Below are 19926 nucleotides of genomic sequence, written 5' to 3'. Positions count from 1 at the left end.
CAGAATGTAGAGAAAAGATCCAGAGCACCAAAAGATATCTTGAAATGGCTGGATTTGTCTGACAGCCAGTGTAAAATCCAACAATATTTAGTATGCGACGACATAACACAGGGAAAAGCAGCAAATACCCCAAACAGAGAAGCACAAACCACAAGCAGTTTTACTTAATTTAATGACTTAATTGAGTTGTGTTAAAGGATTATTGGTTGATTAGTTAATCTCTGAATTACATGTTTGGGGAAGAAACATCGTTTTGTTCATCATCTGAATAAAATAGATCTCGTGGTCTCTCAAAAGAGGAATTAACATCACATTTACTTCCAGCTGAATATCACATTCTTGTTTCTCTGTTTTTTACGTCTTGATGCAACACAATGCAATAAAGAAATAATTTTCCCCTTTTGGTGTAAAAGAACTTGGATGGTTTGCTCAGAGCTCTGACAACCTCATGCAAAATCTTTAGAATGAACTTAAACATCCCAAAGGTGCGAGTTTGACTTTATCCCACGACATGAGTCCTGGTCCTCACTAAATCTCTTGTGTCTGATTAGGAGATTGTCCCCTCGGCTAGGCTGCATTACCTCTTATAGTAACAGGATAACGGTCATTATTGAGTGTAGTGTCCACATAGTTTTGGCCATCCAAGCACAGGCGGACACACTGGCACAGTCCCAAGTTTTATACACTCACATCTGTTCCCTTTCTGCTTCCAAATAGATTTTTTTTTTTCAGAGCTGAATGTTTAAATGAGTGTTTAAATTGTAAATTAGTCTGATCCTCAGAGGCTGGCAGGTTATCCATTAAAACCTTTTTTAAACGTAAAACCTAAGTAGCTCAGAAACAACAAAATAAACAGAAAACAAAAAAGTTTGTATAATTAAGCCATCTGAAAAAAGGAAAACCACTGAGCAAACAGTGTTTGACTGCAGATATATTTTGTTTTTACATGCTGCACATTCCACTTTAAAACTACTTGACTGAGTTCAGAGAGGAGAAATGCAGATAAGCATTCAGATTTATGGGATCCCCTCCTACACACACTGCACTATATTCCATTACATTTAACCTTATTTTTAAAGCTTCAGCTCACTGGACTCGAGCTCCTGAAATGGTCCTAAACAAAGGATGTTTAAATCTGACCATCTTATCCCACTGAGTGATTATTAAAAGTTTTAACTATGTGCATTATTGACCAGCTCAATTACAGTACCTCATTAAGCTAATACATGTCAGTGACAGCCCCGCACACAAAAAAAAACAGGCTGGGGAAACTATTTCTTGGTCAAGACTTTTGCTTGGTTTAAAAATACTGGAGAATTAAGTAAGTTCCTTTTCTCAACCATTGATTAGATATAATGACACAGTCACACCAAATATTAGAAAAGTTAAATATTCTGGCTATTGCCAGGCCAGGTGTATACAAGATCTGACAGAAAACTAAAGACAGTGACAGATGATCTTTTTTTTAGTTTACAGTAATGTTGGGACCATAATGCACCAATTAAATACCATGTTGCATATAATATGGATTGGAATTGGGCAGCTGAGACTGTAGACTTCTCACAAAACAGTCTACTGAGGCCACACTAACAGCAAAGACTGGACATTTTCTCATAGACTTCTTAGAGCAGCTGCGCCCTTGGTAACCATTAAAAAGTTTGCAGATTCATTTTTCACTCTTCGTCACTTCACTTCTCAGACATCCATCTATGGTTCAAAGGCATAAAATTGTTTGCTGCCCATATGCAATGGGTGCTGAGAGCTTTGAGTTTGGCTCTCAGTAGTTATTTTCAGGAAGTTGATGCTCTATACCAAGAAATATTCTGAAAATTGTTCTCAAAGTTTGGATCTTTGCATGAATTCTACAAATGTTCTCAGATGTTTGGGTTTGTAAGTTGATATTTGATAATAACTTGAAGTTTTAATTTATAGATTACAAAAAATGTTTTGTTTTGTTTTTTATAGAAACAAGCATACATACATGAATTAATGATCTCAATCACTAGTTTCTAGTTTGATCTAATACATCACAATATTCTTTCATGCAAAAAAACAAACAAACAAACTACATGTTTGTAGAGCATAAATGAGTCAAAATCTGCTCTTACCATTCCAGACCAAAGATACCATAAAAAATGCTGCTGCGAGCGTCTCGCTCCTGCAGGACGAACACGTCACGCAGGATATTGAGGTGCAGCTCATACTCTGGGACTGAGCACACCATTCTAGCCTTGAGGAACGAGGTCCACTTCCTCTGCAAAGTCCTCTGGCCTCCCCAGTCAGTCTGCAGAGAGAGGAGACAGAGGTGGAATTAATTGATGTAAAGATAAACAACACAATGATTTTAATGATGCAGGTGATGCACAAACAGTGCGTTTATATAAGAAAAGATTAGATCCAATTGTATCGTAGAGATTATGCAGATATAATGAATATATAGGGAGGAGCTGAATGTTGGTATTCAAACTCAGTGTCCCTAGTGTAGCACATTTCTCCGATTGCATTTCAGAAGCAGTGGGAGGTAAGGCTGTAAGACATTTTTCTCCCTAAAAGAGTAATTTGGCACACCTCATTTAGATAAGATGAAAAAAGAGATGGATTCGATTTTTTCTTTGTTTGTCTGTATTAGAGGTTCTCATCTTTCTTTATTTGTGGCTTTAGGGGACATCTGTTGTTCATCAAAAGCCTCTGCCTGCATTGGCCTCCCACACAAGAAAGCCAAAGTAAATCAACATAAGATATACACTTAAAACCTTAGGAGCAGTTCTGTCAATAATACCAATTCAATTTATGGCACAAGACGAATGAAAGAAGAGACGAAAAGGAGTGCAGACAGATGAATCCAATCTTTAAATTTCATTCATTTGACAGAAGGAAATCTTTAGAGACTTGAAAGCAACAAATAAGCATTTCTTACAGAGATGATAGCAGGTTATTACTGTGGGAAGAGCTAAAGGGATGCAATGGCAGATTACAGTCTCTGTCAATCAACGCACAGTCAGGGTCACTGGGCTGTCATGAGGTAAATTTAAGGCAGTAATAGTGAAGAATCCAAGCATAGAAGATATACCAGAGGGGGAATTAACCCTAGATGAGCCTGTGCTGCAGTTTATTCTCAAAATACAACTGAGAAAAACAACAACAACAACTTAAAACTACAGCACCATTCTCTTTACTGGAGATGTATAGCAAGAAAAATGTTAAATAATGTCAAACTGGCACCTATTTCTGCTTTTTGCAATGGTTTTGTTTTCATGTCATCATGTCTCTTCTTTGTTAAAGTAGGGCATGACTGGCTGGGAAGTGAGAAGCAGAAGAGGACAACCGGCTAGGCAACTCAAAAATGGCAAGTCGTCAGTGGTTTCAGGCCAGGGGCTACTGCCAGAGCCGTCACTATCTGTGGATCTGCCATCAACCAGCGTGGTGCCTGGCCGCCATGGGGGCTGAGCTGGGGACCACTCGACATCTGCATGTGCTGCCGTGGCCTAGTTCAGACTGAGTTATTACACTCGACTGCTCTGACAACTCCACAGTGCTGGTGAAGGGAGAGGAAGAGCCCAGACCTTATTTCCAGAAATGACTACTTTCGAATGCTGTGAGAATGAAGACAAGACACAGTGAGTGTGTATATGGGTTTGAAAAGTAAGAGAGCAAGAGATGCTCAAAAATGAGCTCCCTGCATTTGTTTAATGAGCTTTTGGGACAAAAGCTTGCAGCAACACAGGGGTATTGGGGTATTTTACAACTTTATTATCCAATGCCAGTGGAAACAGGACAAAAAGAGAGAGAAATATCCTCAACAGAGGTCCTTGAGAATCATTTTAATGGAAATAAAATGATGTGTTTTTTCAGCAAAGCAGCAGAGACACTTAGGGAAAAGACCAACAGCAGACAGCGATGTGAAAATCAATACTGGGTGTTTAAACCTTTAGCAACCTGTTTTTCATACTAAAAGATCCAAAGCATGAGGCTTTTTTTTCAATGAACTCTTACAGTGAAAATAGTGTCCAGACTATCTGTGTACTGTATACATAACTGAAAAGCAACAAACTCATGCTGCTGCTGTTTGTATTGTATGAATAAAATTACATGGACACCGGTAATCATTCACTCACCCCCCATCCACCCATTTATCTCTATTTTTTCAACCATTCATCTAACTTAGTAGTCAAAGGGGGCTGGAACTTTTCCCAGCTTTCATGGTGTGAGAAACAGCATACATCCCGGACGCTGTGATGCCAGTCCATCACAGGGCCAACACACAGAGAGCCAGATCATTTATTACTCTCTATTAAGGGGATTTAATGTGGACTATGAGCCTATATGAAAAATGAATTTAAAAATTGGCACTTTTAAGCACTATTAGTCATTTTCTCTACACCATTAACTGTGCCATTGCTGTCACACAATTAAAACTTGACACATCAATGTCAAATAAATGCCATTTACCCTAAATGCATGTATGTTCCATCCCTGTTACTTATTCCCTAATCACTCTTCTGAGTCCAGTCTGCTAAGCACTCACCCCCCTTTGCAACTTGCCTGGGAACCATGAAGGAAGTTAAACATAGCCATGCTTACTTTGTATTAGGAGGCTTGACAAATCCTAAAACCCCAGTCAGGGATAAGGGGTGTGACAATGGCAGTTATCAACATTCTGTGTTAAGCTGGGCTTTCTGCCTGGCTCTGTGCACGCTCACATAAAAAGGAGCGTTTCACACATCATATTGACTCTTCAGCACAACATGATCCCCATGAGTGACACCTACACCAATCAGACACGTTATCAGATGAAAGCGTTGATAATAAAATGGTGATAAATGTTTATAAAGAACACAAAGGGGCATAAAAGATGTAACAGTAAAATGCAATACTGATGGAAATAAGACAAAAGAATAACGCTGCTATTCCAGCAGTACAAAACAGACTTAACAGCAGAGTAGAGTCAAGTACGACAGTTTTTACTTAACTCATGATGTCAGTAATATATTGCTTAAAAACTTGGACATACATGACACATTCATGTTTTTGTTTGTTTTATGTGTCCTGTTCTTTTTGTATATGTGTGTTTTTTTTGCTGCTGATACAACCACATTTCCCCTTGTGGGACAATTAAAGGATTATTCTATTCTATTCTTTTCTATTCACCCAGCAGAGAATCTATAGTAGGTTTAACAAATGTAATTTAAAAATTCACGGAAAACCTATTTTAAGCTGAAACTGACCATAGCCTCCTCCCAACCAGGTTATGCGTTCAGCACATGTTACCATGGTGATTTAACCACATAAAAAGACAGCCAATTTTGTGACATAAAAAATTCTGACTTTATGCTCAACATAGCTTGCTCTGTAGTACACTCAAATAATCTTGTTTATCAAGCTTTCCAGAGTTCCTTATAGTTGTACTGTGCTCTATTGCGTGTTTCACTGGTTGTTTAATTCCTCTTTTGATTAAAAATTTGGATTCCCCTTAGAGCCATTACTTTGGCTTTTGGCTTCTCTTTGAAGCCACATTGCATTCATGTCAGTGTCCACAATAACAGTATGAACATTAGTAAATGATATATTAAAAAAAGGAAACAAAACTCTACAAGTACATAACAGAGAATTTACACCATGTCAAAATCTTTGAAAAATTTCCTGCTCAGTAGGTTATCCTGTTAGTGTTCTCTCATTCATTCACTTAAATCCTTTTCACAGGATCACAAAAAGTGAAACACAACTGCTTCATTTCACCAGCTGAGTCATTGACTTACTCTTTTGATGCCTACAAAAGCACACCGTGATGGTAATTATACCCCCATGAATGGCTAAAATAAATGACAAGCGGGAGGAAAAGGAGCAAGAGTAACCTCTAGGAATGGTTGCTGGGCATGCTGTCTAAACTGGGAATGCTGACAGCAAGTGAAATGAGGTGAGATGGGAAGTAGAGGAAGAAGAGCAGGAGAAGGCGGAGTTGAAGATGGGGATATGGCAATAAAGTAAGGGGGAGGGTTTGCCATTGGAGGTGGAGGTTTGTGGACTTGTACTTTGCCTGGCAACAGTGGCACAGAGAGAGAACCTCTGTCAGTGAAGAAACTGTGATTAGAGACGACCAACTGCTGGCTGATTTAGCATTGATATTACAGCGAGAGGAGCGTGGCAGCTCATTGAGAAACAAGAACGTCCTCTGAAATCCATTTACATTCATTCTGTGCAACTGACAAAAACCATTCAATAATCCCACCATTTTTCACTTTGAATGATTGGTAACTTTTACCCTCCCTTGTTTCAACCCTTTCTTTCTGTGACCTTGCAGGCACTTGTAAAGCCGTTTCAAACCCAGTGAAAGCATTAATGCGATTATAGATAGCAGTGTTTGGGTTAACTGGTCTTTCTGACCTTGCATACTCTGGCGACCCTGGACACCTTGGTCTGGCTCGGGTAGGCAATCTGCTCCTGGCTTCTCTCAGTGAAGAAGAAGTAAATCTTGTCATCATCACCGATAGAGCTGTTGATGCTCTCCTTCAGCAGCACAGAGCCCACGAAATTTGCCTCTGTGCACACAAACACAAACACATCACACGCACACATCCACATGTCCAAAAAGAAACCTATTAGCAGCCTAGAAAGTGTCTCCTTGGAAACTAAAGATGGAGCCTTTAAGTATGATTGAACCACCACAACCAAGTCAGTTAGAGCTGCAATGCGGTGCAATTTTTTTCCTTGTGATTTTTATTCTACAAGTGAATCTGTTGTTTTTTTATGACAAAAAAACATCTGATGTAATAAAAATGTGCAACATAGCAATGAGGTTTGGTCTATTAATATTCTACTGAAAGAGGAAATGCAACCCCACTACCCAAAACACAGGAATGCTGTATGAAATGCAGATAATAAATAAACAATTCGCAATTTAATTGCTTGTAAGGTGTCCTTGAGTGTCTTGAAAGGCAACTATAAATAAAATGTTTTATTGTTGTTATTGTTTATTTTATTTTTGAACACTAAAAGGAAGAAAAGTTATGCAATACTAAAAAAACAAAATTAAAGCCACAACTGCGATTATACAACTGATTACATTCATTGCTAACTTGATGGGAGTTTTTTAAAGCAGGAAAAGAGGCTGACTCATTCAGAATAGAAATGAGGAAGAAGTTTCAACTGTAATGTATGCGGCAAATAGTTTGATAGCTTAAAAATGATGTTTCTCAATATGAAACTGCAATGAATATTGGAATCAGTAAACTATAAAATATCAATAAAAGACTCAAAAAATAAAGTGAAATGTCTGAATATAGCTGAATATGCGGAAAACCAGTATCAGTCAGAAAAGTCTGTTGGACTCTGGGACAACAACATGAACATAAACTGCCACTGCATGCACAAATGCAAGTTCAAACTCTACTATGCAAAGAAAAAAATATATCTACAAAAAAATATCAAGATCTTGTTTGGGTGTGAGGTAGTTTAAAATGGATTGAAGTGCTGTTACAAGAAGATGAGATACAATACTGCTGTATGCTAGTTATGTCACATTATCCATCACATCTATTCGTCTATTCTGTCCATCCAGAGAAAAAAATTCTACACAAGAAGCAATACAATTACATTTGGTATGTTGCCTTTCTACTACTTTTAGTTAAATCCAATTTAAAACCCAATTGAAATATTTGGAAAAAGGACACCATCCTTTTTGAACTAGCGTCTTACAGCAGCTATTATGTACATACATATGAATGATTATATTTACCCAGAAGCCACCGGGTGGGCGCCTCCTCTGTCCTGAGTGTGGGGAATGGAAAGTTTCTGCGAATATCTGGAGAGCTGCGAAACTCGTACTGAGAGGCTGTGAACATCTCGCCATCTAATTAAAAGATTAAAAGCATGCATTGGTGGCAAATGGATTAAAAAAGAAAGATATTGAGATATCAAAGTTTAATCACATGTAAATGAAAGCATTCAGTGGACTGCAGAGGAAATGGAAACAGTATGACCTATGACTTGTGTATTTGTAACGATAATTAGACAAAATTTAGTATGCTTAAACTGTCTAATAAAGACAGTGTTTGATTATCTATGCTACATCTAAAAGTGTGATCTAATCCAAAAATCAGGGTGCACTTTTGCACAGTTAACGCTTGCTGTAATCCTTAAAAATGTTCATAATGGTTGTCAAGCAATTACACATGAGGGAGCATTCACATTTCCAGCAAAACTAATTAAAGACTTAAGCAGTTTGAGTTGGTAAAAATCACGTAATTGTGACCTTGCTTGCATTTGAAACAAATCCCACAAGTTCCCCTCGCCCTTCTGGGTCCACTGTGATTTGATGAGTCTTCACAGACCCTTAGTATGATGACGTTAGAAGTTTTAAAAACACTGCTGGGCCTAATTATAACCTCATAGTAGCACAGTTCTAACAAAGTATTTGAAAATGGATTTGAGTTTCATTCAAAACTATGACATCAGCATGATAAACAATATAAAATATTTTCCATAACTTCTCTTATGGATTTTAAAGTGCAGAATCAGGTGACAGACTGTGAAAGAGGACCTAAATGCAGGATACAGGAAATTACTGTGAAAGTCCAGATTCCAAAGCTTTAATCCAAAAAGTCAAGGTCATTTGCTGATGTGTTGATGAGACAGCAAAGCAAATCATTCTGGCAAAGGGCAAGCAAAATGTCAAATCCGAAACTACTTCAAAAAGTCATAAATGGAAATGAATACGAGGACAACAACAGGATTATGAGGCAAAAAATCACGAAAAAGACTGGAGGCACAGAGAACTGCTGGAAGGAAACTGCATTCATTCTTAGATTTTAGAGTTCTACTAAGTATTCAAGTTATATAAAAAATTATGTAATATGCTGTGTATATGCATATCAGCAACATGCTGTTACAGAGGTTTGCATTGTCCCCTCACAGCAAAATGGTTCTGGGCTTGAACATCCATTCTCCCTCCAGCTGGTGATTTTTTTTTCTGTGTCCAAACTCTTCCAAGTTAAGTTGAGGTGATTCTCAGGTGTCCACAAGTGCAGATGGAGACAGATAAACCAATGTATAAACCAATTTAGTGCGGAGCCAGGACACCAATGGATGGGTGAGGATGGGAAATCAATATTTCATTGATTTAATTGTAAATTCCACAGATGAGCAGCAGATTAAAACTCAGAACATCCTTCCAAACATGTGCTAACCTCCGCACCACTATGCCACCATAATGTGTGAGAACAGTAAACCTTTACTGCCCAGAGGCCTTTACAAATAAGATCCCCAAGGACAAACATAATGCAGGATGGTTTGTAGAATAAAATCAATTACATTTGGACTTACCTACGATGAGGCCGGTGAATCCCTTTGCTGGGTCATACGGACACCTGTCTCTGCCTTCCTCAAAACCTGAGGAGAAGCTGAAACGCTCTGCATCCTTGTAAAAAAAAAAAGATTGAGAACACATAATAAGTTGTTTCATTTCAATTCTTGTCACAATTTTACTTGACATAAAAAAACCCAGGATCTCTTACGATATAAGCACAGAGCGGTCTGAAGGCGTTCGTTCCACAGACGTACAGGTGAGTCTCATTGTATCGCTGCAGAAAGCGGATGTGGTTGTAACACTCTGTCTGCAGAGAACACAGTAAAATGAAGTGATTTGTTTTTTGTTGTGTATCTGCTTGTTTTTCTCAGCGGCAATACATAATAATCAGTCAATAAATTTGTTTCCCGGGTGTTAAAAACAATAAAACATAAAAGAATAACCTTTCAAAGATAGGGAGGAAAAGCTTTAGAGAGCAGAGAAGGAAGCATGCAAAATAAATCAAATACAATACAGATGACATTAATGCTATTAGACAGCACAGGCAGTTCAAAAGGAAGTTACATAAACTCTCATTACATTATTGATAACAGAGAAAAAGCCATAAAGGAGGCAAACTGACAAAACTGGAAAAAAAGAAAGGCAAATATGCACTAGCTAAGCATGATGACAAGTCTGGTTGGTTTTTTAACAAATTTTAAACAGTGCTTGCAAGGAAGTGGTAAGAGTCACTCAGTAATATATTTAATGGTAATAGGTTCCATAAACAGGAAGCTCTTATTTTGAAGGTTTATGGGGATATGTTTTCTTTCATTAGATACAGATGATCCCTGTCACTGGTCATCATGAGAATCTATTGCCAACTTTTTTTTTGAAATGTGACTGTTTTAAATGGAGTAGGTGCTAATCTGTCTATATTCAATAAAATTCACCAGCTAAGGCAGCCCAAACTGGAAAGCACACAGGTTCACCTTGCTAGTACCAGTTTGGATCCCATTTCCCCCCCAGAACTGTCTTAATCCTTTGGGGCACAGATTCAACAAAGTTCTGGACACATTTCTGTGAGATTTCGGTCCATACTGACGAGATAGCATCACACAGGCACTGCAGATTTTTTGCTGCACATCCATGATGTGAATCTCCAGTTCCACCACATCCCAAATGTGCTCTATTGGATTGAGACTGTTACGGCCAGTTTGAGCACACTGAACTCATCGTCCTGTTCAAGGAACCAGTATGAGATAAGTAGAGCTTTGTCACATGCCATTTCATGGCTGGATGCAACCATCAGAAGGTGGATATCATGTGGTCATAAAAGGATGGACATGGTCAGCAACAATAGTCAGATATGCTCTGGCATTTAAACAATGGCTGATGAGTCACGATTTCTGCTGCGACATTCAAACGTAGCTCTTCAGACCAGGTAACATTCTTCCAATCTTCTATTCTGAATTCTAGCCTCAGTTTCCTGTTCTTAGTTGACAGGAATGGGACCCGCTGTGGTCTTCTGGTCCTCTCCTGCATACCTTGTTTGTAACAAGCTGTTATTCTTTGAGATGGTTTTGCCAAAAAAAAGAAAATCCCAGTCAATCAGAAGTTTCAGACCTTTCTAGCGACATCTTGTTTTTTGTTTGCTCTACAACAAATAAAAGATGGAGAAAACCTCTACTTAATGTATATGTCCTAATTTATAAAAATAATGAATGAATGAGTGCCATTTATTTTAAATCCTCAACCTCCAGTTTAGTGTCTCAGGGTTTCAGGGAAACTAAATTACAAAACAACTGGAAGGATTGAATGTTTCGTTGCTGTCACAAGCATCACAAAACGGAGCAGTTGCACTTGTGCTCTCCAATATTAACCTAATAAATAAAGATGGGAGATTTTTCCGAGAAGAAAACAAAGCTGCAGCCTTTTACCTGATTGTCTCTGCCTTTGTTTAGGCACTGCTTCTTCTGTTCAGGGGAAGCATCCCAATCAATCTGCAAACAATGGGAGGGTAATAAGGATGACTCCGTAAGCTAAATAAATAAAGAGAGGCAAACATATAAATAAAAAGCCCTATAGATAGAAAAGAAAGTAACAGATAGAGAGAAGAAAGTATGTGTGTGTATGTGTGTGATAAACAGGGGGAGGAAAAGAGAAGGACAGCAGACTTAATTTTCTGGCTGCGTCACTAAGTTCTGACTCACTTCAGTAACCCTTGAATAAATGCCTGGTGCATTTAATCCGATAGCCATAAAATTGGTGGAACACAATGGGATTTGCTCAATCTGCTTAAGGCTATTATTAGTTTCTCCTCCTTCGAATGGGAGAAAAACTCGTGAAATGGGCTTTTCTGTCTTAACATCAGCAATTATGTGTTTCTCAGCATCTTGGCACTCACTGTGAGGTTTGCAGGTGTGGAGATGCTGGATGTGTTGAGAGCGTAGAGTGCTCCTCTGCCTCCCACATACAGCAGCCTGGCCTCCTCCTCCAACAGCAGGGTGCTGTAGTTTCGGGAAGAGCCGATGAAACGGGTGCTGCCCAGCAGACCTGCAAATATATGACACGGGACATGTGAAGGTTTCTTTGTGTAAAGACCAAGACTAACTTGTCTTATTGTGTCAGGGAAGCAATATATCTGGGTGTAACTGACAATGATGCATATCGTCAGAATTTTTTGATTAGCAAAAAACGACAGATTTGTTCTGGTTATTTAAACTATAAATAGAGTCTCCTTTGAATTTCCAAATTACATCACTATCTTGTAAGCTAGAGCAGTTTTATACGTTGACCAATTGGCAAACTCCAGGGCTAAAAAAAAAAGAGCAAGTGCCAACACTTGCAGTTCCTCTAATGGCCACATGAGGCTGCTTCCAACTGTATAGGGGGTTGATTTTTTATTTATTTTTTTATATCTCACCTGTTTCAACTTTTTTAAGGCTGACATTTAGTGGTGTGACTATTTTGATTGACAAGTGTGCTCACATAGAAAGCTGTAGCCGGCTGCCTGCGAGGCATCGCCTCCACTAATTCCACTTGCCAAACCGGACCTCTCAAACATGTATACACAGTGGTGGATTTTAAAGGAATTCTCTGACTAAATGAATGGCTCTCTGTGTGGTACAGCCTGTACAAGACGTCTGTGAACCAGCTGTAGTGATTAAAATTGTTATTATATTCCTATGCAAGCATTGTGATATTAGCTGATAGCTAATATGTGCTCCTTTAGCTCTTCTGAGCCATTTGATTTGGCGTTTCAACACTCTGCCTACATATAGTTAGCTTCACCCAGACTTTTGTTTTAAAGGTTTTCTGCCAGAAAGACTTTGTAAAACATTGTTAACATAGTTGAAGTTTTATTTTTAACCCAAACCTAACCTTTTAATAAAGATTAGTATGTGGTTTGTTGCCTAAACCTAGCCAAACTGTGACGGTTACATGGTACGGTTGTTTCAGGAACTGGCATAAAATCATTTCCAAATGAAACATGCAGATTATCAAGAATAAGATTTCCACACCCAATCAGTCAGGTTCTGGGTTAACAAAGACCACCTCTGGTGCTTTTGTCCAACAGGGTTCCAGTGGAAACAAAAGGTTAATGCAGGAGTGTGGAGGTGAGAGTACGGACTTTAAATGTACAGAATATGATTGGTAAAAGGAGAGAGCTAGCTGATGTGATAGAGAGAAGGAAGGTAGATATATTTTGAGACCAGATGGCAGGGAAGTGATGCCAGGAGTATTGGAGGTGGATTTAAAATGTTCTACCATGGTGTAGATATGAGGAGAAATGGAGTAGGAATAATCTTGAAGGAAGAGTATGCAAACGGTGTTGTGAAATTGAAGAGAGTATCAGAATTGTGAGTTTGAATAAAACAGACAGAAATCAAAGGGGTAATATTGAGTGTTATCAGTGTGTGTGCTCCATAAGTTGGATGATGTTGGATTTACTAGACAAGGAATGATTAATATGGAGCTGCCAGGCAGCAGCAGAAGAGGAAGATCACAGAAAAAATCATGAATGTAGTGAAGGATGGCATGCAAAAGGTTGGTGGGATGGAGGAGGATTGCTAGGGTGGGATGGAGGCACATGATCCATTGTGGCAACCCCTAAAATGACCAGCTGTAAGAAGAAAAATTGGCTTTAAAAAAACCACGAGATCACAGCTTCATATCTCTGCTTACAAAGCACAAGAATAGCTTGACTTTACACTCACTGGGAAAGGAATGGAGTCTACACACCCCAAATGAACATGCTCAGTGTGTGTGACTGAGCGTGTGAGGGTGAGACCCAACTACAGATCTGGGAGACGGGGAGGTAGTCGCTGGAGTGATTGCTAAGAGGACTATAGAGACAGAACGTAGGGATGGGGGCACAGGGGAGGCAAAATTTTAGGGCATTCAGCAGGAATCGTGCCCCAGTACTGCCAAATCACATCAGCGGTAATGCCATAGCATCAATATCATCCCTGCTGTGTGTGTGTGTGTGAACGAGTGTGATGTGTGAGAGATTTTTATAGTAAGCGGGCTAAATTACTGTCACTGAAGTCCATGAAAAGTACATGTTAACAAGGTAAACATGGCGGATGGCTTTTTGGCTTTTGATCTTCTGCCACTGGAGCAGACAGAGAGGTTGAAAAATAATTGGCCTGGTGCACTAAACTAAATATTTGAACACACCCCAATGTAGCACCTCAGAAATTAGGGCAGGTTGTGTCGCTGCTGTGAGACAGCGAAAAGGAGGACATTGTTTTTTTTTCTTCCTGTGGGCATGAAAGATCTCCTTCAGTGCAGAAGTAGGTTTACAGAGCTTTGGTTTGCTCTAAAAGTGAGTGATAAATGTCTGATTAAGAAAATCTGACATTAAGAAGAATAAAAACCCTGCATGCGGAAAGAACAGCTGTCTTCAGAGAACAACAGAAGAGATGAAGGTATCAAGAGTGTTGCACTGAGGAATATGAGTCTGCACAGTGCAGATGGGCACATTAATCTCCACACATCCTCTCTGCCTCCCTCTCCTTCATCTCGCTCTGTTGTGAAATAACAGCAACATGTCTCAGCTCCCGGTAAAAAGATAAGCTATATTAGTCCTCAACCAATCAATTAAGCACAATGTGAGGACCTGCACGCTTGTTGCAGTTAATTCATTCTGATGTTCATAGTTCCTTTAAAGAAATGGAAATGGTTCATTGCTGCTGAGGGAGGCCATGGGATCACAGAGTAACTGCGAAAAGTATATAGATGATTAGCAGGCAATGGAAGCTTAAGTATTATATTATCTTATATACCACGGTTCATAAATGTTATATATTCAAGTAGTTCAGGGTCAGTATCAGTTCATAGTCACTTCAACATCAAATTAGGTTAATATGATGCAATTATACATCATAAAATGCCTGACTGTGATAAATTGTCAAATCATGTCATTTAAATCAACAAGAATTGATTCAATATGAGCGTATAACTAAAAAGGATATAAATTGCATCATTATTTTCAGAGGCTGAATGATAATCCCTTTAACGTTATAGCTTTGAACACAAAACACAGTGCCGGCATTTAACATTTTACAGATTTCCATGATAAAATGCCCAACTTAAAATGCAGGAAAAACAAACCTGTTTACAGCCTGCTACAAATAAAGTATTTTTTGTAGTAGTATTGTAGTAGTAATCTCTCTATTCATGACAACTCTGCAGGATTTGCAGCTCAAGGACCCAAATGTAAATTCAGAGTAACTATCATCAGAGTAAAGAAAAACCAGTTTTTAAAGAGGTATACTACAAACTAAGTTCAACATAGCCAGCTTTTTTGCATTAGCTGGCTTGACAAAGCCCTAAAACCCCATTTGAGATGACTGGTATCACTGTTGCCTCACAACAAGAAGTGCTGAGTTCAATTTCACCATCAGCCCAGGGTCTTTCTCTGTGGAGTTTGAATGTTCTCCCCATGTTTGCATGGCTTCTCTCTGGGTACTCCGGCTTCCTCCCACAGTCCAAAGATGTGCAGTTAGTGAGGTTAGGTTAACTGGTAACTCTAAATTGCCCATAGGTGTGAATGTGAGTGTGAATGGTTGCCTGTCTCTATGTCTTAGCCCTTAATCTAAAGATTAGACTTTAAATTGGATACACTTAAACATTAAATGTTACTGTCCAGTAAAAGAGACTTGGAAATTGATTTATTTTGTCAGCAGATCAAAGTGAAATTAATTTTATTGATTGAACAGGTGTTTGTCTTGGTGTGTGCTCTGTGTTTAAGCAGCTGCAGTTCCAGCAGTGTAAAAGAGACTTAGCAGCAGATGAGGTTTATTAACATTTCTGCGTCACTAGATTAATACAGTCCCATTTCCATGACAGTGCAATCCACAGTTTGTTCTTCATTCAGTGGTTTTAGTTAGGTACAGCTTAAAACTTGTAAAACATATTTGCCCAGAAGACAACGTGAAAACAATTAAGTCAAACCAAACACAAGACAGAAGATGGAAACGGTTCACTGCTGCTGAGGAAGGCCATAGGACAAGAAAGAAGACAACCAGCTATCAAAATAAAACAGGAAATCACAGAGTAACAATCTGTTGTATAAAGTAGAGTAGAGAAACGATTTATATGAATCAGTCCATTTACACATGGGGAAAAAAATCACTAAAGAAAATGCACGACTCTAAAAGTGAATTACACATGCATTTTGCTAGCCAAGCAGGTTAGCCAACATAAGACAATCCACAGAAATGTTCCTGTATTTGTTAATGGAAAATCTACTTATGTAAGCAGTTTTTAAGATGTTAATAAACATGTCAGTGAGATCCTACAGGTACAAACACTCTGAGACAAAAATGGCAAGTTTTTGTTGACGGGTAGGTTCAACTTTGTCAAGAACTCAAGAACTGTCAGAGCAGTTAAAAAAAACTGTCCCAGCTGAAACTGGAGTCCATGTTTATGTCATGCATAAACATGGACTCCAGTACATATACTCTCCCAGGCTGTGACTCATCTCCACTGTATCACACTACAGTATTAGTAATGCTTTTACTTCCCTAATTTACAATAACCATGATGATAATGAGGATGACAGCGAGTTTTCCAGCGTGTTTGATCTTGCATAATACAACATGATGAAAACTGGTTTGAGTTTCCCAACCATCACATGGAAGGCAGTTTCTTCCCCACACAACTGTCTGCTTGCCTAACCATCACATGGACACACTGGGCGATGACAGCAGCTCTGCAGGAACCTATCGACTTCCTGGAAAACCAGAGACTGAGTCAGACAGCAGCTTCTCTTTCTGCACAACCTTCCTTCTTATCGGCCTTTTTCTTTTCTTTTTTTTAACTGACAGTCAGACAACCACAGGGATGCTCTTACTGGTCAATAATTAGGTTATTATCATACCAGCTCCATTATGGCTGTCAGGCTGATTATACGCATGGAGGCTGAGAAGATTGATGATGCACACACAGCTCCTGGTAGAGGAAATCCTTTAAAAAAAAGTTTTAAAGCATTCATTCTTCCTTTTTTTTTAAGTTATGTTTAAAAAAAGACCAAATTTACTTTTAAAATATTTATTTTAAGCATAAATTTATAAATTAAAAAACTGTAATCCTTTGTAGCCACTGCTCTTCCAGTAATAGTGAATATTTCTAATTTTCTGTGAGGTAGTAGAAGACTGTTTTTAATGTCTATGTTAAGACACTGACAAGGAGTGTTGGAGTATGTTGGAGTGTAAGATCAAGTTTTATAGAGTTCATGGTCTTGTTTAGACTTTGAGCATCTCTCTTAAAAGTGCATCCACACTGGAAGCAACATGGTGAGACCATAGAAAGTGCAACTTAAAGCGACTACAGTCAAATAACTACAAGCAGCAAAAGTGGGCCCGAGCATATGGACTGGGAGTAAATACATTGGATGGGTAACTAGGCAACCAGAGCCTGGAATGCAGCTGCAAAGAAATGCGCAATGACCTTAAAAGGTAATCTGAAAGGCATCAATTATCCAGGTGACTTCTGAGCAAGCTGCAATAAAACTAATCAAGGGCAATAAAATCTTTGATTCCATGGTGGAGAAGACAAGCTGATTTTGTACTATAAACGTACCCTTCTCAGTTTAACGAGAGCAGCTGACATTTGTTGCTGCACTAGCGCCTTAAGACTTACATAAATGAGTAGCCATAATATATAGTTTGTATGACAGCTACCTTAAATATGTCTGTGCAGTGTGAGCAATTTAGTACTTTGTGCAATATATAAAGTGTAATTTCCTAGGTGGGACAGAGAACTAATAAGATGCGCTCAATCTTTTAACATTAACTGGACTCCAGGCACAGCTCTGTTTTTGTGACGTGCACATTTTCAGAATGAGAGGATTTTACTTTTCAAAAGTCCTCCCACACATGCAGTTTTAATGAGACTTTACAGTTCAGTTTTTAAGTGTCACAAACAGGGAAAATTCTTTGAAATTCAATGCTTTTTTACTTTTTTCATTTTCATAATTCTTGTATGAGCTTTTACCGTTAAAGGCTTTTTGATGCTTTATTACCTGCTTACATACTAACTTAAAAAAACATATTCTTTGTTTTTCTCTGTGTAAATAACTCAAAATCGTAGTCAGATCTTCCAACCTCTTTTTTTTTTTATCTCTCACTAAACAGGAGAGCTAAACAAGTATGTTAATTATGATAGGTGCTGAAAACAGCTGAAATTTGATCATTTCGTTCCAGTAATTGGACTGCCTCATAGTTTATGTAAGATTTAAGTGATCACATTCCTGCTTTCATTTCCTGCACCCTCAAACCTGTTTTTAGTGACTGCTATGAGGGCAAGAGCAGTAACTAAAAGTTTTAATAAATTGAGAATGATCCGTTTTTTGTTTCCAGAGTTCATTTCCATGAACTCAACTTTCCACGAACTTTATCAGCAACTATTGCAAAGCTACTGTAGCTATCAATGAAAGCCACGTGACTGTGTACCTCTTTTTTTTTTTTTTTTAAAAAACATTTTTCAGCCTGTCAACTTTAGATTTGAGTGAGCAATGAGCATGTCATCCAACACAGGCAAAGGTCAGGACACGCCAGGAGGGGATTCATCTGAAGGGTAGATGAGGGCACTTTGGTAGGAAGGGCCAGGATTCACCCAGCAGGGTATACACTCCACTGCACATGCAAATAATCTAAATATAATCTAAAAGAAATTGGGAACATCAGAAAACAAACTGATACATGAGATATATTCAAGAAGAAAGTGTGATAAAGACAGAAACACAGTCACGTGCATTAAAAAATGCATGACATTAACAATTTCCTCCTCACGAGAACACTGCATACTCTCCGAGATCATTTTTAAAGTAAGAGTTATGCAAACACAAAATCTCAACCCAAGGCAATGTAAAGAGCCCGCTACTCATGACTCATCCAAGTAAGCAAAAGCCTTGGTTTCTATCTTATAAAAATAGTGACTGTATGATATAACAGGCACAGGGCTGATGAGAAGGACTGTGGTGACACAAAATGTCCCTGGGCTCAAGGCAGCAGAGGCAGACTGACCTTGGTCTCAGATCTGGTATGACGCGAGCGGTTGCTATTTCATACCACTTGATCTTGAGTCCGAGGTATGAAAGAGAAACTTTTTCTTTAGTCTGAATCACAGAAATGAAAAATCAATTGGCAGCAATTACAGGAGTGCTCTAAACCCTATACTGACCCTTGATGTAGCTCCTCAGTTTATCTACTGTTTGAGCTTCTTAAGCTAGATTTATTCTGTTTGGCAGCCCATTGCAAACAAAATTTGAGCACCAGGTGAGCTGGGCTTTAGTCAAAGCCCAAGCATGTCTCTCAATTGACCATATTAGGGATATCTACCCACTTACGTCCACTGACATCATTCAGACCCAAGAGTAGCAAAAAACCTTCCCAAGACAAGAGTTGGGACCTCTTTGCTCACAGTGGTAACTTGTACGTACACTTATTGCAATTATTGAAAGTTAAAGTGTTTACTATGCGCATCCACCATTGTAACAGTACACACACTAACTGGCCATTTCATTAGGTTTGTTCAACTGACTTCTAACAAAGATTTCTCATGGCAGGAACTCTTTGCAATTAGGCATGCAGACTTCTTGTTCTTCTTTCAGCTACTGCCTTTGGTGGTTGGCACAGCAAATCATCTGCTTCTTTCTCACCCTGTCACTAGCACCTCATTCTGTGTAATCTGAATGTTTGATTTGGCCAAGTTCTTTTGAGCAGGACACCCTCCATGACACAACCCTCCCCGTTTATCTGGGCTTGGGACCCAGCCATGGGTCCACAGTTTTCAGGCCCCTCTTCTGTTGAACCAGCTTCCAGTTTGGATTCGGGAGACAGACACTATCTCTACTTTTAAGATTAGGCTTAAAACTTTCCTTTTTGGTAAAGCATATAGTTAGGGCTGGACCAGGTGACCCTAAATCCTCCCTTAGTTATGCTGCAATAGACGTAGGCTGCCGGGGGACTCCCATGATGCATTGAGTTTTTCCTTTCCAGTTACCTTTCTCACTCACTATGTGTTAATAGACCTATCTGCACTGAATCATACCTGTTATTAATCTCTGTCTCTCTTCCACAGCATTTCTTTATCCTGTCTTCCTTCTCTCACCCCAACTGGTCGCAGCAGATGGT

At 38.9% G+C, this 19926-nt stretch overlaps 1 protein-coding gene across 1 annotated transcript in view; it reads right to left on the bottom strand.

The window, feature by feature from the left end:
- Window positions 1-19926, bottom strand: part of sema4gb (sema domain, immunoglobulin domain (Ig), transmembrane domain (TM) and short cytoplasmic domain, (semaphorin) 4Gb) — a 52485-nt gene that overhangs the window by 9880 nt on the left and 22679 nt on the right. Inside the window, exons 3-9 of the mRNA XM_040039041.1 lie at window positions 11688-11836; window positions 11221-11283; window positions 9510-9608; window positions 9319-9412; window positions 7733-7846; window positions 6382-6536; window positions 2109-2284 (exon numbers count right to left, since the gene is read on the bottom strand). Of these exons, the coding sequence (XP_039894975.1) occupies window positions 2109-2284; window positions 6382-6536; window positions 7733-7846; window positions 9319-9412; window positions 9510-9608; window positions 11221-11283; window positions 11688-11836 (850 nt within the window). The remainder of the gene's footprint in view (window positions 1-2108; window positions 2285-6381; window positions 6537-7732; window positions 7847-9318; window positions 9413-9509; window positions 9609-11220; window positions 11284-11687; window positions 11837-19926) is intronic.

This window comes from Simochromis diagramma, unplaced genomic scaffold (genome assembly GCF_900408965.1).
Source record: "Simochromis diagramma unplaced genomic scaffold, fSimDia1.1 OVJJ01000402.1, whole genome shotgun sequence".
Lineage (NCBI taxonomy): Eukaryota > Metazoa > Chordata > Actinopteri > Cichliformes > Cichlidae > Simochromis > Simochromis diagramma.
The sequence above is the reverse complement of the archived record's forward strand: the minus strand, read 5'-3'. Positions and strand labels throughout refer to the sequence as shown.